This window comes from Gadus chalcogrammus, unplaced genomic scaffold (assembly GCF_026213295.1).
Source record: "Gadus chalcogrammus isolate NIFS_2021 unplaced genomic scaffold, NIFS_Gcha_1.0 GACHA068, whole genome shotgun sequence".
Lineage (NCBI taxonomy): Eukaryota > Metazoa > Chordata > Actinopteri > Gadiformes > Gadidae > Gadus > Gadus chalcogrammus.
The window spans coordinates 50,186-67,662 of NW_026613503.1; the positions used below are offsets into that span (position 1 = coordinate 50,186).

The 17,477-nt window shown below is 45.8% G+C and overlaps 2 protein-coding genes and 2 non-coding genes across 4 annotated transcripts; 1 reads left to right on the forward strand and 3 right to left on the reverse strand.

Moving 5' to 3' along the window:
• Positions 1 to 2,639: 2,639 nt before the first annotated feature.
• LOC130378171 (zinc finger protein 862-like) lies at positions 2,640 to 8,201 on the forward strand. Its single transcript, XM_056585065.1, has 12 exons — positions 2,640 to 3,572; positions 4,741 to 5,038; positions 5,141 to 5,311; positions 5,405 to 5,580; positions 5,683 to 5,858; positions 5,945 to 6,114; positions 6,205 to 6,443; positions 6,518 to 6,775; positions 6,868 to 7,077; positions 7,198 to 7,428; positions 7,496 to 7,648; positions 7,748 to 8,201. Exons 2-12 carry the CDS (start codon positions 4,999 to 5,001, stop codon positions 7,919 to 7,921), a joined length of 1,998 nt encoding a protein of 665 aa, XP_056441040.1. The 5' UTR covers positions 2,640 to 3,572; positions 4,741 to 4,998; the 3' UTR covers positions 7,922 to 8,201.
• A 193-nt stretch (positions 8,202 to 8,394) lies between these two features.
• Positions 8,395 to 8,466, reverse strand: trnaa-cgc (transfer RNA alanine (anticodon CGC)). Its single transcript has one exon. It is a non-coding gene; the product is annotated as a tRNA-Ala (tRNA).
• Positions 8,467 to 9,352: 886 nt separating this feature from the next.
• trnaa-ugc (transfer RNA alanine (anticodon UGC)) lies at positions 9,353 to 9,424 on the reverse strand. Its single transcript has one exon. It is a non-coding gene; the product is annotated as a tRNA-Ala (tRNA).
• A 1,123-nt stretch (positions 9,425 to 10,547) lies between these two features.
• LOC130378146 (uncharacterized) lies at positions 10,548 to 14,261 on the reverse strand. Its single transcript, XM_056585031.1, has 8 exons — positions 13,960 to 14,261; positions 13,079 to 13,660; positions 12,754 to 12,966; positions 12,329 to 12,567; positions 12,048 to 12,214; positions 11,852 to 11,953; positions 11,444 to 11,701; positions 10,548 to 11,286 (listed from the first exon to the last, which is right to left on the reverse strand). The coding sequence occupies exons 1-8, from the start codon at positions 14,126 to 14,128 to the stop codon at positions 10,548 to 10,550; spliced, it is 2,469 nt and encodes an 822-aa protein (XP_056441006.1). The 5' UTR covers positions 14,129 to 14,261.
• Positions 14,262 to 17,477: the final 3,216 nt, after the last annotated feature.

Consider the following 17,477-nt stretch of genomic DNA (forward strand, 5'->3'; position numbering starts at 1 on the left):
TTTTCCTTTGTTTGTTCGGTTGGTGTTAAGATGGAATAGATTTTCATTTAGTGTTACTCGGTTGGTCTTTAGGAGAGGATAGATATTTCCTTTGTTTGTTCGGTTGGTGTTAAGATGGGATAGCCACTCGGGTTAAGGTTAGGGAATAAGGCTAAAGGTTAAGGTTAGGATTTCGATAAGTGGTAGGAATAGCCACTCAGGTTAAGGTTAGGGAATAAGGCTAAAAGGTTAAGGTTAGGATTTAGATAAGTGGTGGGGATAGCCACTCGGGTTAAGGTTAGGGAATAAGGCTAAAGGTTAAGGTAAGGATTTAGATAAGTGGTAGGGATAGCCACTCGGGTTAAGGTTAGGGAATAAGGCTAAAGGTTAAGGTTAGGATTTAGATTTAGATAAGTGGTAGGGATGAAGTCTAAAGAGAATTGTTCCATACATTGCATAAACCCAGGAAATGTTAAAACAATTACAAAATAGCCTGTACCTCATACATAGCATAGCATCAAGTAATTAAATATAGTTTAGTTTTAAATAAAGTAATAAAAACTTACCCCAGAGTTGTCCTTCGCCTTCGTTGGTCATTTTGGAATGATAACTATGAAATCTAAGGGAGGGAATAGTATCTAACGTGTGTGAGAGAAATATAGTAGAGCTACTTCGAGATTGTTGCGTTTTCTCAAAGAAAGTTGTCCAATCCCGGGTTGCTTTAGACTCACTTAATTTATTATAAGTCGTCGGCATGTTTCGGCATGGTAACTGAAGCTATACGGAGGGAATTGTAGCTAAAGAATGGAACACGTGTGAGAGATAATAACTCTGGCTACTACGGGACATGGGCAAAGGCCCATGTCCCCTCGCGGGTGTCGCTGCAAATCTCTGATCTATGGGCCACGGGCAGAGGCCCGTGACCCTGCGCGCGTGTCGTTATTAATCTCTGGTCTCTTCACACTGGGCGCACAGGTAAGAGACCGCCAAGTGGGCGTAGCCGGGGTGACGTAATGACTTCGGCTTCTTCGTATATATAAAAGTGCTGCTGTCTGTGGCTGGAGCAGCCTCCAATAAGGTATTGCTCCCCTTGTGGCTATGTATAGTATTTACGGCTTATATGTTTGGTCCTGCTTCATTTTGGTCTATGTGTGGGTAGCTTAGATTCTTAAAATACGTAACAAGATGAAACCTCTCTGCGTGCCTGGCTATGTGTTATGCCCTCCAATCTCTCTGTCGGCTTTTATAGGGTCAAGTGGGCGTGGCCAACGTGACGTAATTGTTCCTCCCTCCTTGCCTGTTTAATGGTATTTGATCCCGCTTCCTAGTGGCTATGTGAGGGTTATTCAATTTGTGTGTTAGATCCTGCTTCCTAGTGACTATGTGGGGGCAGTTTATGCGTTTAAAATCAGTAACAATATTATTCTAAATAAATACAAAGTGTTTTTAGGGTTGGGTTTTAGGGAATAAAGCTAAAGATTAGGTTTTGGGATTAAAATCGAATTTTTTAAATTTTAAATGTTGAAGGGTTTAGGTTTAGAGAGAGTGAGAAGAGTGGGGTAAGGGAGAGTGGGGAGTCAGAGGTAAGGAGGCGTGCGATGTCTGTCGCTACATCCTCCCCTGCCTGTCTGGGCTTCTCTGATATCCTATTCACCCCTCAAACCCAGAGGGCAGAGGGGTGATAGGACGTTAAAGGGTATAAGATTAGAGAGAGCGAGATGAGGTTGGAGGTTAGGACGTTTTCAGATAAATTTCTCGTTAGTGATACACGGTTGGTTTTTAAGATAGGATAGATTTATCGTTGGTACTTCTCGGTTGGTTTTAAGAAAGAGTAGATTTCTTATCGTTCGGTTGGTGTTAAGATGGGAAAGATTTTCCATTAATGTTGTTCGGTTGGTTTTAAGATAGGAGAGATTTCTCGTTTGTGCTCCACAGGGTTTAGATTTAGAGAGAGTTAGAGGAGTGGGGGTGGGGAGTCAGAGGTAAGGAGGAGTGCGATGTCTGTCGCTACATCCTCCCCTGCCTGTCTGGGCTTCTCTGATATCCTATTCACACCTCAAACCCAGAGGGCAGAGGGGTTATAGGACGTTAAGGGGTATAGAGTTAGAGAGAGATAGAAGAGTGGGGTAAGGGAGGGTGGGGAGTCAGAGGTAAGGAGGCGTGCGATGTCTGTCGCTACATCCTCCCCTGCCTGTCTGGGCTTCTCTGATATCCTATTCACATCTCAAACCCAGAGGGCAGAGGGGTGATAGGACGTTAAAGGGTATAGGATTAGAGAGAGCGAGATGAGGTTGGAGGTTAGGAAGTTTTTTTAGATGGATTTCTCGTTGGTGCTCCACGGTTGGTTTTCAGGATAGGATTGATTTATCGTTCGGTTGGTGTTAAGATGGGAAAGATTTTCCATTAATGTTGTTCGGTTGGTTTTAAGATAGGAGAGATTTCTCGTTAGTGCTCCACAGGGTTTAGATTTAGAGAGAGTTAGAGGAGTGGGGGTGGGGAGTCAGAGGTAAGGAGGAGTGCGATGTCTGTCGCTACATCCTCCCCTGCCTGTCTGGGCTTCTCTGATATCCTATTCACACCTCAAACCCAGAGGGCAGAGGGGTTATAGGACGTTAAGGGGTATAGAGTTAGAGAGAGATAGAAGAGTGGGGTAAGGGAGGGTGGGGAGTCAGAGGTAAGGAGGCGTGCGATGTCTGTCGCTACATCCTCCCCTGCCTGTCTGGGCTTCTCTGATATCCTATTCACATCTCAAACCCAGAGGGCAGAGGGGTGATAGGACGTTAAAGGGTATAGGATTAGAGAGAGCGAGATGAGGTTGGAGGTTAGGAAGTTTTTTTAGATGGATTTCTCGTTGGTGCTCCACGGTTGGTTTTCAGGATAGGATTGATTTATCGTTAGTACTTCTCGGTTGGTTTTAAGACAGGATAGATTTCTCATCGTTCAAGTTTTCCAGGTTGGTATTTGTTTGTTCCTTTTTTAAGGTTGGTGTGGGGTCAAAGACAACTTGGGTTCAAAAAAGACCAGATGGTCCGAGGGCTCTGGCAGGGTTAGGAAAATTGAAATATCTCATGGATCTCCCCACGTCGTCCGACGACTTCGCAGTTAGGATAGAGATCCAAGGCAAGGCATTGGCCGGCGCTTGTTATTCATGGTCTTAATGTCCTCATATGCTTTGACCCGTTCTTTAGAATGAGCTTTAGTTTTTCCAGTTTGGATTTTTCCAGGTTGATGCGTTATTCGTATTGTAGTTTGGTTATTTAATATTGGAATTTATTCAATGTTTTTTTGTGCGGCAGATTTTATTTTTTTCAGGTTGATGCGTTATTCGTATTGTAGTTTGGTTATTTAATATTGGAATTTATTCAATGTTTTTTTGTGCGGCAGATTTAATTTTTTGTTTTAAAGTTGTGGTTTATATTATTTTGAAGAATCCCTTCAAGAATTGCAGGACATGTCATCAGTTGTGGTCCTCAGGATCATCGAGTGTTTCGGCCGTTATCACAAGACACTCTCACCCGAGGGAGGCCCTCCCGAGGTCGATCAACTCCCGGGAATGTCCTATAACTCCTCAAGAACTTCTTCCTTTTTATAAGGTTTGTTTGGTTGGTGTTAAAATAGGGAAGATTTTTCCTTTTAGTGTTACTCGGTTGGTCTTTAGGAGAGGATAGATTTTTCCTTTGTTTGTTCGGTTGGTGTTAAGATGGAATAGATTTTCATTTAGTGTTACTCGGTTGGTCTTTAGGAGAGGATAGATATTTCCTTTGTTTGTTCGGTTGGTGTTAAGATGGGATAGCCACTCGGGTTAAGGTTAGGGAATAAGGCTAAAGGTTAAGGTTAGGATTTCGATAAGTGGTAGGAATAGCCACTCAGGTTAAGGTTAGGGAATAAGGCTAAAAGGTTAAGGTTAGGATTTAGATAAGTGGTGGGGATAGCCACTCGGGTTAAGGTTAGGGAATAAGGCTAAAGGTTAAGGTAAGGATTTAGATAAGTGGTAGGGATAGCCACTCGGGTTAAGGTTAGGGAATAAGGCTAAAGGTTAAGGTTAGGATTTAGGGTTAGGGTTAGGGTTAGGTTAAGAGCATCTTACCACTTTTTAAAAACGTTTTTTTTGGGCTAGTTCGAGAACCGAGTGGATCATGGGAATTGATCCCAGTGTTTCCCATACATAGACCATTGTGTGGCGCGGCGCCACAGAATCAACATCGAGCGCCACGCATTGATTCTGTCTCTTTTTTTTTTTATAACGCGGTTTGGAAATATATAAATCGTTCCGTTCATTCATCTCCGCATAGCACTCGTTCTCCCTGTCATTCTCGTTCACACACGCATACGCACACGCACACACAAACACGCACAGACACACACACACAAACACACAGACGGAGACAGAGCGAGAGCGACGATACGCGAATACATGAACCCACCGATGTCACCCGTCGCTTAGCAACCGGACACGCTGGGGTTGTTAAGTTACCGGACTACTGTAACTACCACGGAGTGAAAATAACAAAGACGTGAATCAGGCAATAAATCCACTTTCCTTGACAGCGGTAAAGTTCGGTGTGCATTAAAGTACAGACGGAGTGGACCAATTGCGAACTACTGCAACTGCTCTAAGTTAGACCCCAAACTAATCAGAATAAGTGTTTATTGCGGGCTACACCACCTCTTCTATTCCGCAAAAAAATTATATTCTGAACAGAGAATTCGTATTCCGATTGAGGCGTATATATATGATACTTTTTTTTCGAATGTTCCTAGGCATCAAACAGTGCTGAAAAACCCAGTGCCTCTCAGGGGCCGGGCTGTTCAGGAGAGATACAGGAGGATAGAGGCCAGCAAGACAGCACACAAAATGTTGCTGAAACTACAGGTTAGGTGAAAACAGATTAGTGTAGATTTTAACTTTAAAAAATAAGAGTAGGGAAAGTAATTTCGATCCTTCTGTTCCTGGTAGAGGTGGCAAGGAGGAGAGCTGGAGGACACAGGGGCACTGGATTCAATCCAGAATGGTTAACCATGCCCCAGTTTAAACCATGGCTGTACCAAAACCAGCATGGTAGTCAGCATATTGCTTTATTTATTAATCTATTTTTGTTTTTACACAATTGTACCTGTTTAATTTAGCTAATTATATTAATAGTATTGTATATTATTTAAGGGATGTTCTGCAGACTTTGTAGGCAGCACAAGCCTGCACCCAAGAAAGGTGCAAATAAGAGGGCATTTGTGGAGGTTGCTGCAGTCACATACCGCAAAGACTACTTAGAAAGGCATCTCAAAACAGAGCACCACCAGGAGAGCATCAGATGTCAGGCATCGCTTTCTTCGGGTACTTTCCAAATGGGAAAATTAATAATATCCAATTTCATGTGGTAGGCATATGTATAAAAATGATTTACTGATTTTTTTTTTTAATTAACAGGTGTATCAGTAATGGACTCATTTGACCCAATAATTGTGTTGGAGCATGAGGCCATAATTGGTGGTTTCAAGTGCCTTTATTGGCTTGTAAAAAATGAAATTGCCCACCAAACCAACTACCCCAAGCTTCTGAGTCTGGCAGAGCTTTTAGGGTGTGACTATTTTAAAAAATTAAAGGTAACATCAATTGAAATAATCTCAACAATTCAGTCTTTGCATTAATGACTATACATTTTTGAACAAATTATACAATGATCTTGTTCTTCTCCCAATTTCAAGATTGACAAGAGGAATAATTATAGGTCTCATCGTATTATTGATGAGATGCTGGAGATCCTAGCAGAGGTCTTGGAGGAACCTATTCTCATGGACATCAGGTCATCACAGGCGATTAGCCTGGAGATAGATGAGAGCACTGATGTCTCTGTGTCCAGGCAACTGGATTTGCACATCAGGTAGTACATTACCATTCTCAGTTAGAATCACATACGTCATGATCCCAGCAAAATAATTGTGAGTTCTAAATGCTAATTTTCTACAGGTACTTGGATAAAGAGGGACAGGTGTACAATCAGTTCCTGGATCTGGTATCCGTCATTGACGGCAAAGCGGACACCATTGTTTCCGCTGTCAAAACAGTCCTTCTCAAAAAGGGCATCCCGACTGAGAAGCTATATGGACTCGGGACTGATGGGGCAGCTGTCATGACAGGTAATTATTTTATGCAATAAGATTTTGTTTAGTGTATTATATTTTGTCTGTTGAATTCAAGTTTAACACTTTTTTTTTTTTTTTATCTAGGGCGTTTGAATGGTGTTGCAAAGCAGCTTAAAGACAGCTTTCCCAAACTTTTGGCTGTGGCTTGTGCTGCCCACAAACTGGCCCTTGCTTGCAAGGATGCTTCAAATAGTGTCCCGTACATGGCTACATCTAGGGACCACTTGCAGGATCTGTACCTGTTTTTTAGAAATAGTGCCAATCGGACCGCCACTCTCAAGGCTGCATCCCTTATCCTGGGTGTCACTGACCTGAAGGTTAAGGTAACTGCCGTCTGATACCATCTAATATGTTTTTTAATCAGTGGTAATTGTAATAATTGTTGGAACATTCACAGGAAGTGAAGGACACGCGATGGCTTTCACAGCATAAAGCCATACAGATGCTACAGAGGAACCTGGCTGCTGTCCTTGGGGCCTTGGCGGAGGAGGCAGAGATAAGGAAGTGTCCCACAGCCAAGGGCCTTTACACTTTCTGTGGGATTTACAGATTTGTGGCCTCTGTATATCTACAGGCAGATGTTTTGCCCCACCTAGCCTGTCTCTCAAAAGTGTTCCAGAAAGCACATGTCAATTTTTTACACATCAAAGAGCAGGTAACTGTGATAACTAGGCCTGATACAGTTCAGTTGTGATGCATTTATTTTTTGTTTGCATGTACTCTACTAATACAAGATATACTTTTTAGGTTCCCGTCACCATCCAGACCCTCCTGGATATAAGAGAGGCTGGGCAGACTCCGGTCCCAGGATCCTTCCTGTCTCGCTTGCACGAGGACCTAGAGGATCCTGACAAGCTTGGAGCCTTTGAAATCAAGCATGAGGCTGAGAGGGGCAGGAGGGGGGAAGATGTCCAGGACCAGTCGAGGGAGGCACAGTGGTGCAGATTCGAGCGACAGGTAAATGCTAATGTTTAAAACCCTTAAAAATATACTAAACACACTCTCTAGCTTGGTCCTTAATGCCCGTTTCAGGTGAGTGTAGGTTCCTCCTAAAATGTGCTGATCTGTTCATTGTAGGTCATCCAACCCTACATTACTGGCCTGGAGACAGAGTTGAAAAGGAGGTTCCAGGAGCTGGACATCCTTGGAGCCTTCCATGTCCTGAGACCTCAGTCGGCTTCCCTCCCTGACAGTGTGTCCATTGCACAGCTGCAGACTCTGGCAAAACAATTCTGTCCAGACCAAGAGAAGGTGCTCCTCCAAGAGTGGTTTTCGTTCAAAAACCATCTCATTACAGGGTCATTACAGGTAAGTGAAAAATCTCTCTCTCTTTCTTTCTCTCTCTTTCTCTTATGTGCTATATCTTTCATTCAAGAACAAGAGCCAGGAGGAGCTCCTGACTCTGCTGGCGAGTGAGTACGATGAGTGGTTAGACCTCTACCCCTGCATCAGTCTCCTTGCCAGCATTGCCCTGATTGTCCCAGTCTCTTCGGTGAATTGCGAGCGGGATTTCTCCGCTATGAATAGGGTAAGCACATGGAAATTCACTATTCCTTAGTGTATTCCTTGAAGTAATGGGCATTTTAATACTTTATTGATAAAACATTTTATTTCATTTTATCCCCAGATAAAAACAGACCTCAGGAACAGGCTTCAAGGGGAACACCTGGCAGCCTGCTTAAGAATTGCCATAAATGGGCCAGAACCGAATGAGGTCCCTTATGATCGGGCCCTTGAGTTCTTTTTCAGGAACCCACGTAGGATCAAGTGTTCTGATGGGGCATGCAAGCTTTGCACATAAGGGATAATGCAGTTTTATTATTTTAGTTAGTTGTTGTAATTAGTAGTATTGTTGTTAAATATTGGTTCAGTTAGGTCTTGGGTTTATTTGTTATTGAAATAAAGACCTCCAGCTTTAGTTGTCTGTTGCAATTCATTCATTGAATGTCAGTTAAAAACTAAACTCGTGCACCGCGTCGCGTCGCGTTGCCGTCGCACGCACACCTGCGTCGCACCGCGTCGACGTCGCACGCGGTCCACAATGGATTTCTAGTCCATCACCTTAACCACACAGTTTCGACGTTTCAATTCTCTATCTTGTTCAAACATTAGCATTCTGCAACATTTTTGGTATGTAAAGCATTGCGTGACCTCATTTTGTTTAAAAATTCATTACACAGTAACATTTAGCAATGTTTCGTGATCGGATCATTTTTGACTTCTACCTTATAAAAGGGATTCATTCATATTTCACCCGTCACCTTCACTACAATTTGGAGATGCCGGGGATTGAACCCGGGACCTCATACATGCGAAGCATGCGCTCTACCACTGAGCTACATCCCCTTAATGTATTAAATAGTACATCTCTACTATCAATACCTGAAGCTTTGCTTAATGATACAGCCAATCAATAGGTTGACTTGCACTAGACCATCCTAAGAGATGAAGATATTTGGCCTGCCTGCTAAAAGCAGAGGTGGAAAACTGGTGTGGCAGATTTCAATCATGGAGCGGGGGATCCAATGGATTTCTAGTGCATCAGCTTAACCGCTTGGCCAGGACAATGGTGCTTATCGACCTCAAGTCTATCAGTTGTTCGAACAGTAACAGACTGCAACGCTTGAGGCTGTGTGATCAAATTGTGAAAGAGTCCTACACCCTTGACCACAGCTTGCTTTGATCACATCTTAGTGATCGGTCCTCAGCACTCCTACATGAGAAGCTTTACAGATGAGCCGAAAACAGATTACTTCAATTGTACATGTGGCAACCGATACATGAAAGTTTGCTTAACGATACAAGAGGGGAAATCGGTTATTGACTGGCAGTACGGTATCATACATTTCTTAGAGAAGTAGTCTGCGTACAGATAGCAGAACTGGCCAACGCTTGTCGGCAGGCCTGAATCTTCGCCGTGACGCAACAATGTTTTTCTCTTCTGTGGCTGTCAACACTTAATGCATAAACATACCGTACTCATATCAATGTGTTGACCGGCACTAGCTTTTGAGCGCACACTAGCTTTTGAGCGCACAAGCGCACAAATGCGTGCGCTTTTGAAATCGCACGCACTGATTAACCTGTATCGCTGTATCGTTGACGACAACACAGTTTCAATTCTCTCACTTGTTTTGAACAAATGCATTCGGCAACATCTTTGGTAGGTTAAGCATTGCGTGACCTCATTTGATCAATATAGCACTCACCTGACTTTTCTAGGGCAATCAAATGGAGATACCGGGGATTGAACCCGGGGCCTCATACATGCAAAGCATGCGCTCTACCACTGAGCTACAACCCCTTACTGCTAGAGTATGTACATTTTAAACCGGCTTCGGAACACACCAAGGGTTTTCTCGTACATGGCATTCAGCACTTGGACCTGACAACACTAGTCTTCAGATCTATCAGACCTTGAAATATTTACATTTTATGTTTGGAGAACATGTTGTCAAAAAACATCGAATGCTAAGAGCCTGTCCAGATAATGCCAGGTTTTAAATATGTCGCCTTCTACATGCTTAGATTAACATATTTGCACTGATTTCATGCAGTCTCACCGTAATATGTGTATGTGTTGGCTGACCAAGGGAATGAAAATTCGTAATCAGAAAAAAACGTTGTCGGCAGGATTCGAACCTGCGCGGAGAGACCCCAATAGATTTCTAGTCCATCGCCTTAACCACTCGGCCAAAAAAGGGGCAAAAGGGACTGCCCGGCCGGGGGAAAAGAAAAAAAGAGAGAGGAAAGAGGGGGGAAAGAGAGAAAAAGAAAAGGAGAAAAAAGGAGGAAAACGTGCACTATATCATTTTTTATCACCTCTCTTATCTTTTCAACATTGTTTACACACAGTATCATCACTTTAATTTTCATGTCTTTTGCAGGATTCGAACCTGGGCTCTGGCGATATCGCTTGCATCTTCGCTTGTTCTCGAGTCACGTGTCCCCCCCCCCCTCCCAGATACACACACGGACTCTAACTCCACTACACACTTAATTAACATAAAAGCCCTTGTGTTACAGTAACACACAATTATCTTTACACATTGCACATACACTTTCTGCACATTCTTTCTTTTTATATATGGTTATACTATATGTCTTATTTATCTTATGTTGACTGTTTGTTGTGCAATTACATGTTCCGCACCAACTTACCCACAAATAATTCCTGGTTGATGCAAACCTTCCTGGCAATAAAGCTTATTCTGATTCTGACTGGCTTTAGTTTTAACAATCACATTCAATTATGGATGACACTCACTGTCCTGGTATTCAAGAGGAAATTAAATAAAGACGTGAAGGCTGTTCTTGGCTCAAATACAATTATTAAACTTTATTTTAACGACAGAGACGAACAACAGAGAGACAGACAGAGAGACAGAGAGGAACAACAAAGAGACAGACAGACAGAAAGACAGCAACTACACACTATTCCTCCACTCTTCCAGGGTCATTCCTGAGGCAGGACAATACCACCGCCCCTTCAGCTGGGTGTGTCCAGTGACTTTATTTTTGGCCTGGCCGCACCCCTTGCAGGTATAGTGGTAGTTCTCTTTTCTCAGCCTCTTCCGTGCCGGATCCCCCCTTGACGCAAGCTCCTCATCCTCCTGGGCAGCTTTATTGAGCCTCCAGGCGCGTGCCCTTGGCTGGGATGGAGGAGCATCAGGAGATAGGGAATTAGGAAACGGTGGAGGAACTTGAGGAAGTGGAGGAGCATGAAATGGAGGAGCATGAGGATATGGAGGAGCATATGGAGGAGCATGAGGATATGGAGGAGCATATGGAGGAGCATGAGGATATGGAGTAGAAATGTAAAATGGAGGAGCATGAGGAAGTGGAGGTGCATGAGGATATGGAAATGGAAAGTGCGGATATGGGGGAAGATGAGGAAATGGAGGAAGTGGCCCAAATTGTGGAGGGAACTGGGGAGGTGGAGATGGCGGAGGCTTGTTCGCCGCTAGAGTGCGCTGGCGGGGGAAAGCTTCCCCCTCGTGATTTTCAGGCTCCTCAAATGTCATTGCCCCATGTGCATGTTGCACAGGGGCAGCCGGAAGGGTGTTCAGAGCAGGGAGAGGCTCCTCTGCCAGGTGCACCTGTTTGGGCAGTACAGTGCCTTGCAGCAGCATGTCCCTGTCCTTCCTTTTATCCCTCCTAAGCAGCCTACAACACAAACATTCATTATTTTATGTAAGCCTATCCTCCCTCCCTAAGGTTATTACATATTTTCTAACGAGCATGCAGGTGGAGGTTTTCCTTGAGGTTAAATCTTTATAAACTGTCTTGACTGTATGGGAAAGGTAAATGAAATAACACATACCATGAAGAGACTGTGGTGTTGTTTACTGGCACCAGAACCAGGTCTGTGTCATCACAGACAACCCTGCTGTCCTCAAGCAGCTGTTTGATGTGGCTGTACACGCTTACGATGGACTGAGGGATGGGCATTGTTTTCCCCTTTGTGTCCTTTGGCCTGTTGCGTGACTGCTCAAACTCTTTTAAGAGTCTGAGGCAGACACACTCACAGACCCTGTGAACTTCGGGGTCCTGGGCTGCTTGGCCATGAGTCATGTACAGCCTGTGGGAGAGAAGGATGATATGATATGTACTGTGAACAAGGATATAAAGTCATGAAGAACCAAGTGACAATGTCAACAGGGATTTCAATAAAATAATCTACACATAATAAATACATTTCATAAAATGATATCAAATTGTGGTCAAGCACCTCTCTGCCGCCTGCTGTCCAGGAGCAGAGCCACTCGGCTTCCTCGGCGCTCTCCATGGTCCTCCTGACGCATGCGACTTCTTCTTTGCCTTCTGGGTGTACCTGAACGGTGAAAGAGACATCCATATGCTTAATTCATTCCATGGAATGTATGTTTAATTTTGGTGTAATAATAATAATAATTACTATTTTGTACCTTGAAGGTTTCCGATCCATCGCATGTAAAGCTGCGTACAGGCGAACTATGTCCGCCTCCTCCTTGGCTGACAAGGCCGTGATGGTGCGGTTTAATCCGAGTAGGTAGGCAGCAAGGGCATCTACTGCGTCCCACCCCGGAACGCCCCTCGAATCACATTGGCTGGTCTGAAAAGTGATAAGAGAGAAAAAGAAAAAAGAAGCAAATAAATGTACACTCTTGTTTCTAATATGTGAGCAATGCTAATTTTACATTCATTTATCTTATTGTATGTTATTGACCTCTGTGACAGAGGCAGGCATGCTGATGGCAGGCATGCTGATGGCAGGCAAGCTGATGGCAGGCACGCTGATGGCAGGCACGCTGATGGCAGGCATGCTGATGGCATCATCCTCCTCCTCCTCCTCCTCCTCCTCCTCCAGCACCGGCAAGGGGATTTCTGAGATGGAGGCCTGTGATGGAGCCAGCAGGTCGCCTCTATTGGTCTGCTCCAATAAATATTCCACGGCTATGCGTTCGCCTGTAACCAGCATAGACACAAAGATAAAGAAAGGACATACATACTGTACATACATCCATCTCCTACATGAATAGCACAATCTTTGCACTCAAGAAATGCATGTCCTCTGGGTAGGGGGGTGCCTAAGAAAAAGAGGAGGGGATGTAATACTCCGGGCAACCAGTGTTGCTCTGAGATCTCTCTTACCAGTAGGTTTCCCAGGAAGGGTGAACTCTGGCACCAGAGCACAACCATGCACACGCTGGCTTAGGTTGTTAAGGTGGGACATCAACCGAACATCGAAGCTTCTTAGGGTGGAGGCCCCCTCCACATCTACTGCCTCCTTGGCCCGGCCCATGTTCCACCTTGATATACCCTCCAGCATGTACATTTGCATGTGCACCGCATTGCACCGCCAGCCTAAGAAACAAAACACTCTGTCCAGTCAACCCTTATTGTAAAGTGAATACATATGAATACCCGTCAGTGGTAATTGTGCTATTTTGAATAATCACAACACATGCAAATGTACCTGGAATGAAAGCACACTGGTGCCGGTGGAAACTCTCCAGGGAGGAGGACCCCCTACCACACCTAAGGATGTCCAGCTCCTTGCCGCCCTTCTGGAGTGTCCCCACCTTTGTGTAGAGTGCAACACCTGCAGGGTCTTGGAGGCACTCCAGGTGCTTCTGCTGAACTTCCCACACGTGGCGCATGCTGTCATGGCTCACCAGACGCAGCCCTGTGGTGTCTGTGAGCTCCCACACAGATTCCAGGAGCCCTGAAATACTGCTCCGCATCTCCTCCACTCCACGCGTCCTCCTCCTGCAGTGCCTCTTCATTTCAGCTGAGCTGATGGTGGCCATGAGCTGGTCGTCAGTGGGAGTATGTCCGCTGTGGCTGCTCTTCCACTCCGCTCTCTTGGCCTCCTTCAGGCGTTGCACATCCTCCTGGTCCCAGAGAAAAATGCAGGCGGAAAGCTTGGCACAAAAGGTGCCATAGAGAGGGTGGTGTTCGGTTGTGAGGCCGCAGTTAAAGCGCCTCATAAAATGGAAGCTATCCAGGCGCACTGCAGACCTCCATGGGCGAAAGAGTTTCGCCACTGCAGACACACCTGTGAAAAACAACCATTCTTAATACCATAGACCACAACACCTTTGTGTGGTTACTCCCAATTGCCTGACACTTCTCCCCAAAGTAGCATTGGTATTAAATAAATACATTTAATACAAATGCTACCAACAGTGTGTCTGTGTGTGTGTTAGTGAGTGAGTAAGTGTGTGTGTGTGTGTGTGTGTGTGTGTGTGTGTGTGTGTGTGTGTGTGTGTGTGTGTGTGTGTGTGTGTGTGTGTGTGTGTGTGTGTCTGTGTGTCTGTGTGTCTGTGTGTGAGTGAGAGAGCAATTTTCACACACCTGACTGGCTGCAGCAGTCCCGATCAACATAGATGGCCTCAGGTTCAGGTTGGCCCGCATTCCTATACCGGGTGACGACGCCCTGGCACAACTCCTCTAACCCTGCACCTTCACCCGCCGTCAGCACAGAGTTCAACACCTGGCCAAACTCGTTGCCGATGTTCGACATCCAGGCGGCACTGTCCCCGATTTCACCAGCCAGCTTCTTGGTGACCTGTAAAACAAACACAAGCACTATGAAGTAAACCAATTTCCTGTTTGGTTGTAATTATACAATTTTGTATATTTTTCTACTGTTGAAACCCTCACCTTCTTTGTGGAGTCCATTTTCAGGATTCTCCCATAGGTTGAAGTGATCACACCCTTCATCTCCTCCACGTGGCTGAGGATGTCGTTGGAGTGGACTGTCTCAAACCACTGGGCGAGTGGAAGGGGCCTGAAGGGTGGTGGAGGAGGGTATATGGCTGCAGAGAGGACAAATGTAGCCATCTTTTTGTGCAGCTCGCAGTCAGCCAGGTAGCGGATGGTCTGCCGGGCCCACTCCTCGCTGTGACCTTCCGCTATGGCAGACTGGAGGTAGGAGGAACTGTTCCCGCTGGTCCTCGGCTTCAGGAAGGTCATCACTTTCCTATCCAGAGCCAGCTGTGTTGTGAGGACAGCGGGAAACAGGCTCCTGTGTGCCACATCCAGCTGCGAGAGCATGTCGCAGCTCCATGGGCAGACCGGCTGCGAGCACCTGCAGCAACGTGGATAGTCCGCTCCCACAAGATAATAGCGGCTATCCACGTCGATCACCTCCCTTACCTTCCGGTAAATCCCGGAGCTGTTCATCTTTGAGGAACACTGGGGGCACTTTGAGGGGATCCCCCACATCCTCATCGGTGCCCAGATAAACAGCCTCTGCCGGAAGTACCAGCCAGGCTCAGGAGGGGATGGTTTGGGCTCCAGTGGAGGGTGAAACCAGCAGGCCTGGATCTTTTGCTTGAGTTGGCCTGTAGGCTCATACAAGCATTTGGAAACCCAGACCTGATCGGCTTCCTGGATCACCCTTCTGAACTGGTCAGGCAGGAAACCTTTCCAGTTGACCCTCTGTGCTGCAGGTGGTGGAGCTGCCGTGTGGTGTGGCGCGGCAGAGCAGGATGAAGAAGGGGGCAGAGACGGCTCTGATGGTACCCTGAAGTGTGCTGCAGGTGGTGGAGCTGCCGTGTGGTGTGGCGCGGCAGAGCAGGGTGAAGAAGGGGGCAGAGACGGCTTTGATGGTACCCTGAAGTGTGCTGCAGGTGGTGGAGCTGCCGTGTGGTGTGGCGCGGCAGAGTAGGATGAAGAAGGGGGCAGAGACGGCTCTGATGGTACCCTGAAGTGTGCTGCAGGTGGTGGAGCTGCCGTGTGGTGTGGCGCGGCAGAGCAGGGTGAAGAAGGGGGCAGAGACGGCTTTGATGGTACCCTGAAGTGTGCTGCAGGTGGTGGAGCTGCCGTGTGGTGTGGCGCGGCAGAGCAGGATGAAGAAGGGGGCAGAGACGGCTTTGATGGTACCCTGAAGGCATAGTGAACCACTTCGATGTGGTTCAAAAGACCAACAGCACCCTGCACCTTGGCCCCACAGGTATCACACTGCTCCTCCGTGTGGTGGTCCGACAGGTGCTGGGTGAACCGGTCTCCCTCCACATGCAGGTTGCACAGGCAGCACTGCACTCCCTCTCCTGCTTCTGCGTCTCCTCTCCCTGCCTCTGCGTTGACTGCCCCTGCCTCTGTGTCTCCTCCTCTCGCTGCCTCTGTCTCTCCTCCTCTCGCTGCCTCTGTGTCTCCTCCTCTCGCTGCCTCTGTCTCTCCTCCTCTCGCTGCCTCTGTCTCTCCTCCTCTCGCTGCCTCTGTCTCTCCTCCTCTCGCTGCCTCTGTCTCTCCTCCTCTCGCTGCCTCTGTGCCTCCTCTCGCTGCCTCTGTGCCTCCTCTCGCTGCCTCTGTCTCTCCTCTCCCTACGTCCGTGCTCCCTGCCTCGTCCGTCTTAACTCCTCCTGCCTCACTAGACCCAGCAGCGCCTGATGACAGATCTGCTGGCTGGGGGGGGGGGGGGGGGGGGGGGGTTACAAAAAGAGGGCCATGCTATGCTACATGCAACTAAGAATCCTACACTACTATACTAGTTTTCTCCAGAATGGTACAGATACATATTGTTCAATAAATAAATCCACAAAATAGAACGATGCATTGAATAGTGTTTATTCTGACATGTTAAAAGAAAATCAATAAAAAGCAAACAGGCTTTGAAAACATCAGAGGCATTACTGCAAAATCACTGAAGCCCACCAGAGGAAAAAACAAACAAACAAACCAGCAAACAATCAATTAGTAAATAATTTCACCTACCTTGTGGAACCCACAGGAGCACTTAAGGCTTCTCCCAAACAGATCCTTGGTGTTAATTTGCTTCTGCAGCGGGCAAGCATCTATTTTTTCTAAGGCCTTTTTCCATTTTTTGGCCCCTGGCCGTTTGCCTGTGGTAAAATGGAATTGGCCCCGAGCATACTTGAGGCATACATCCCTCCAATAGGAATCAGGCTTTGCTTCCTTCATCTGCAAACATCAAATGTAAAACAGGTTAATGTCGAGCTAGGCTATGTGTGTGTACAGACAGACAGATTGGTAGAAATGATACATGTGTATGTATTTATATATGTATGTTTGTAGGTGGGTAGGTATGTTTTGCATTACTGTTTTATTACTATACAAATAAAGTTCTAATAATATTAATGTTATCATCATTATTTGTATTATTCAATCAATCAATATTTTCATACGAAGACATTGTAGCACAAAGTGCTTCACAAAATAAAAGCAGGCAAACTAAAGGATCATTATTGTTAATAATTAAACTTGGCACAATTAAACTTGTTTCATACACCTGTTTGCGCTGTTCAAGCACATAACAAGACTCCATTACCGGAGGGGATGAAACTTGGCAAGGATCATTATTGTTAATAATTAAACTTGGCACAATTAAACTTGTTTCATACACCTGTTTGCGCTGTTCAAGCACATAACAAGACTCCATTACCGGAGGGGATGAAACTTGGCACAACTATTTCGTTTATACGACAAATAAATACGTTATTACCTTTCTACCGATGTTTTATCTCCCGCAAGCGGTGGAAAAAATGGCTGCGACTCTAACGCGATGTTCATCGTATATTCCCGCCCCTCCCGCGTCACGTGACCTATACTGTTCGGAACTGTGTTCGGATCTCATTCGAAACTCTTTGATCTCTGAAGGAATATGTTCGGACCTGGTTAGGAGCATGTTAGGACCTCGTTCGGATTTGTTCGGACCTTTTGTAATGTGTTCGGACCTCGGAGGCAGTCCGAAAACCCGCAGGTACGGCCACGACAACACACTTATAGATATCCAAGTCTCTGGCTTTTTGTAACAGGAAGAGTCTGGAACACTTAGGGTAGGTTAAGTGAATGAAAAAGGTCTCATGTAGCGTGACCCGATCATGTGTTAAGCTATCAGAACTGGCGGC